Source organism: Sapajus apella, unplaced genomic scaffold, assembly GCF_009761245.1.
Source record: "Sapajus apella isolate SASKATOON/1434 unplaced genomic scaffold, GSC_monkey_1.0 scaffold4922, whole genome shotgun sequence".
Lineage (NCBI taxonomy): Eukaryota > Metazoa > Chordata > Mammalia > Primates > Cebidae > Sapajus > Sapajus apella.
In genome coordinates this window covers 1-4737 of record NW_022441846.1, presented here as the reverse complement: position 1 = coordinate 4737, position 4737 = coordinate 1, and the positions used below count along the sequence as shown (strand labels likewise).

Sequence of the window (4737 nt, the reverse complement as noted above, 5' to 3'; positions counted from 1 at the left end):
ATTTTAAATATACATTATATTAATATTTAATCAAAACAGGTTGGCCGGCACGGTGGCTCATGCCTGTAATCCCAGCACTTTGGGAGCCTGAGGCAGGTGGATTATGTCAGGAGATCGAGACCATCTTGGCCAACATGGTGAAACACTGTCCCTACTAAAATACAAAAAAAAAAAAAAAAAAAAAAAAAAAAAGCCAGACCTGATGGCATGGCATGCGCCTGTAGTCCCAGCTACTCAGGAGGCTGAGGCAGAGGAATCGCTTGAACCCAGGAGACGGAGGTTGCAGTGAGCCGAGATCACGCCACTGCACTCCAATCTGGCAGCAGAGCAAGACTCCGTCTCAAAAAAAAAAAAAAAAAAAAAAATGCTTATCATAAGACATTCTCCCTATGTGGATATAGTGAAATGTTCCAAAATAAACCTGCTAAATGAGCTTAATTACAGGTTGAGTGTCTGTGGAGTTAAAAAACACAAACTGTCCTCTGCTTTGGCATCACAGCAATCAGGACAGAAGACTTATGTGACCAAATGCATAAGGGTTTTCACCCACACACCAAACAAGCAATCCTACAGCAGACACTAGCTGGTGTTCTCCAATTCAATTCTGACACTATCTATCTACCTGGAGATAATATCTTGAGTTATTTCAGTATATAAAATTTACAGGTCTATACTATCATAAGACAATTTTAATTTTACCTTTATAATAAGGAATAGCAGACTCATGATTTGATCTTTTTTTCCTTCACTAGTATTGGGTGTTGTACCACTCCAATATGTGTTTGTTATGACATTTACTCTTGATGATGGAACAGGTGTATTAGAAGCCTATCTCATGGATTCTGTAAGTATCAGAGGTAGTAAAGATATTTTTAATTTAAAATATTTTAAAAATTTAAAATTTTTTAATATTTAAAAAATTGAATACATTTATTTATACCTGCTTTATTCCTAAAAGGACTTAAAGCAACTTAAAAATGTAAGTTAAAATATGAGCACATAAATTTTGAATCATCTGTGTATGTATCTTTTTTATTTGACACCGTAAATCTTATTATTTGAATAATGAAAAATTAAAGAACAGGGATTTAAAGAGTCATTCTCTGTACCTTAGCCAAAATACAGAGATACGGCTACACCATGGAAGCATTATTTATAGTCAACATTTTATCATACTTTTTCAACCTCCACATTTCATATTAGAGGAAATTAAGTTACTTTGACAGGAGAGATAAATATTATTATATAAAGTTTTGAGGCAGTCTACAAAAACTTCCTCATTTCTAACACTAATTACAGCTTTGGAAGTCCCCAAGGCCACTCTTAGTTTTGATAATTCACAAAACATAGAATTCACTGAAACCTGCTATACTGACAGCTACAGATTATTACAGCGAAAGGATGTACATTAAAATCAGATAATGGAAGAGATGAGTAGGACAGAGTCCAGGAAAGTCCCAGACATGGAGCTTATGGTTGTCCCCTCCCCAGAGACTTGCAGACTGTTACTTTCCCTGCAACAATGTATAACAATATACGTAATATATTGCCAAATAGGGAAGCTCAGCTAAAAGTTTTTAGTGGATTCCATCATATAGGTATGGTTTACTGCCCATTGGCTGATCACAGTCTTCAGCCCCTCTTGAGATCAAGCTGATACCACATGCTCTGAATATCTTACCCTACATCATATTGTTAAACTATTAACAGTGACCAAAGCTTCCAGTCAAAAATACTTCTATCACCTGTGACATGGGAAGGGCTTAGAGATTACCTACCACAAGCTAAGGTCAAAGCCCATACTTCTCTTAGGGTAAAGTTAAAGTGTTTGCTACATGCATTGGAAAATATGTGAGGTAAAGTTAAGAGGAGAATTTTTCTCCTACCTACACAATTCATTTAACCTTTTATTAAATTATTGAATATTTAATGAGCACCTGCAGTGTGCTAGGTACTATCCTATGTGATGGAAGCAAAGCAAGCAAAATTCCTTCCTTCTTGAATCTTACAACCTAGTAGGGGAGATAAAAATTAAATAAATATATATATACTATATGTTATATTCATTTAAGCTTAGCACAAGATATTTTTTCTATGCAGAAAGAGAATAGCCTCACTTTTTAAATCATTATTACCACATCATTATTATTAAATCAGAGCAATTTACAGGTATTGATCGACTTACCACCTATGCAACTTACAGCCATTCAACTTTACGACCACAATCGCTAGCCACGACTGCTCCGCGTCTGGCAGCGCAAACGTTGCCCAGCTGGGCGTATGACAGTGCTGACCAGCTTCCGGCAGCACTACCATCTCCGCGTGCACCATTTCAACTGTACATATAGCCTACTCAACTTACTACCAAATCGTGTTACGACCAGTCCGCGGTCCCGACCGTGGTCGTAAGTCGAGCACTAGCTGTACTTGATTATATATATCTCAAAGCTATTTTAAGATTAAAGTAGCATTTTAATCTAATTAGCATTTTAATCTCCTAGGTAGCATTTTAATCTACTAATCTAGAATGCTGAGACCAGCATTCTAGTTTATGAATTCTACAATCTTGATAGAGTAAAATCGTCTAGATTATCTTTTAATTAGACAATATTGAAATATGTTTGTGTTAATAATAACATTACAGATGATATCATTTACTTTTTTTCTTCTCTTATAAAATATTTTTAAGGACAAATTCTTCCAGATTCCAGCATCAGAAGTTCTAATGGATGATGACCTTCAGAAAAGTATGGATATGATCATGGATATGTTTTGTCCTCCAGGAATAAAAGTTGGTAGGCAAGAATATTTTAACAATTCCACACTTACTTTTACTTGAGATAGCAATAGCATATATGTAATCTGTGGACTTTGAGAAGTCTGAAAGCTTTGCTTCCAAATGAATTACTAAGTAGTGATTACTGTATGATCAACTTTGATGAAGACAGTGACAGGGATAAAATAGTTATGAATCATTTCTGCATTGAAGAGATTTTTTAAATATAGGAAAGGGAGGTAGCTTTGATCACAGGCACGTGTGACGTTGTCATGCTACAAGCATTTTAGATGAAATTAGACCAAGAGTATAAATTGTTGGCAGTAAACGTTTTCTATAACAAATTCCAGGGTTATCCAGTTTAATCCATAATGAATTTTTTTATTTAGTGTTAACTAGTTTCAGATTTTGTAAAATTAAAAAGCTTATAGGCTTTTGTTTTACTAATTTTTTATAAGCTTTGTTTTCTATATAAACATTTGATTAATAAACCAGATATTCCTCATTTCAAATTGTACTGCTTATACCTGCTGCTACTGAATTTTCCTTCTGTGGCCATATTTGTACTTATGTTGAAACTTGCAAATCTAAGTCATATTAAGACAATTTGATTTTTTTAACAACTTAACTTTTTATTGTAGGAAATTTCATCAGCTGCAGATTTAGCAGCTGGTTTAACTTTATATGTTAATTTTAATCAAGCTTTACTTTCCCTGGTTAATCTTTGCATCTTATAATAGTTACATAATGATAGGAATTTCTGTTGATCTATAACAAAGTTTAACTTGAATACTTGTATTTGTTGTCAGTTTTAATTTGTGTTATCTGTTTGGGTTCTTTTAGATAGATTTCTAGAAGTAAATCTTTATATAAAAAAACATGGCCTAGTAGACCCATTTTAACCACTATTTTAGATTTTAAATGTATATACCAACCATTTTGAAACACAAGATGTAATCACTGTTACCTATTTTTAGCAAAAATTCAAATTAGTCACAGTTGCTCCAGAATAATAACATGAATCTAGTATGTATTTGGGAAAGAGAATAATGTTAAATTTGGAAGGGACATTTACTTACTTTTCAAGCCAAAATAAATGTCAACTTTTCTAGCTCAGTCGTATGCTTAGATACCTATTTCAGAGTTGTTTATTTTGTTTTAATGGTTAAATAACATTTTTGTTTTTGGTTTTGTAGATGCATATCCATGGTTGGAATGCCTCATCAAGTCATACAATGTCACAAATGGAACAGAGAATCAAATTTGCTATCAGATTTTTGACACCAGAGTTGCAGAAGATGTAATCTAATATTGCCATCCAACTTAGCATACACAAAATGTTGTAATTTATTAAAATGTTACTTTTCTATTAGATTATTATAAAACCCGTAAGAGATTTAGCTATTTTTTAAAATACCGTTCACAATTCCATTTTAACTAATATATTTTATTATTTTGACAAATAGATATTGTGTTATTTTAATGCCATCTTGTATGCTAAAAATGTTTCCGTTGCTCAAAATAATCAGGACGATGGCTTTCAGGTATATAAAAGAAATAGAGACATTGAATAAGAACTGTGTTTTCGTTTACTCTTCTACAGTCATTTTAGAGCAGTGGTTTTGTTAATCTACACTAGAACTCACATTTTCTATTGGTTTTTTGTGTATCAGCCACTGATTTCTCTGCCACTCACAATCCCTGGTTGAGCTTCTTTTCCTGCCCTGAGTTTTGTATCAGCAATGTTGATGATGTTAAGTATGGGTATGGGATTAGAAAATGTCCTTATCTTAAATCTCTTGGCTTTAACTGGGTGCAAGGTAAATAATGGCTACGAATTTTGTTTTGCTTTTGTACAAAGGGATCTGCTAAAGCAAGTACTGCTTAGGTAAGTGTTTGTCTGATCAAGCTACAGTGTACTTGAAGTAGAAATGGCAAAGTTGCTTTGTTGGGGTGCTGAT

General features: G+C 33.5%; 1 protein-coding gene across 1 annotated transcript; it reads left to right on the top strand.

The window, feature by feature from the left end:
* The first annotated feature begins 364 nt into the window (after positions 1-364).
* LOC116547832 (protection of telomeres protein 1-like) lies at positions 365-4353 on the top strand. The gene is made up of 3 exons (XM_032273627.1): positions 365-844; positions 2690-2795; positions 3973-4353. Exons 1-3 carry the CDS (start codon positions 788-790, stop codon positions 4083-4085), a joined length of 276 nt encoding a protein of 91 aa, XP_032129518.1. The 5' UTR covers positions 365-787; the 3' UTR covers positions 4086-4353.
* The last annotated feature ends 384 nt before the right edge of the window (positions 4354-4737 follow it).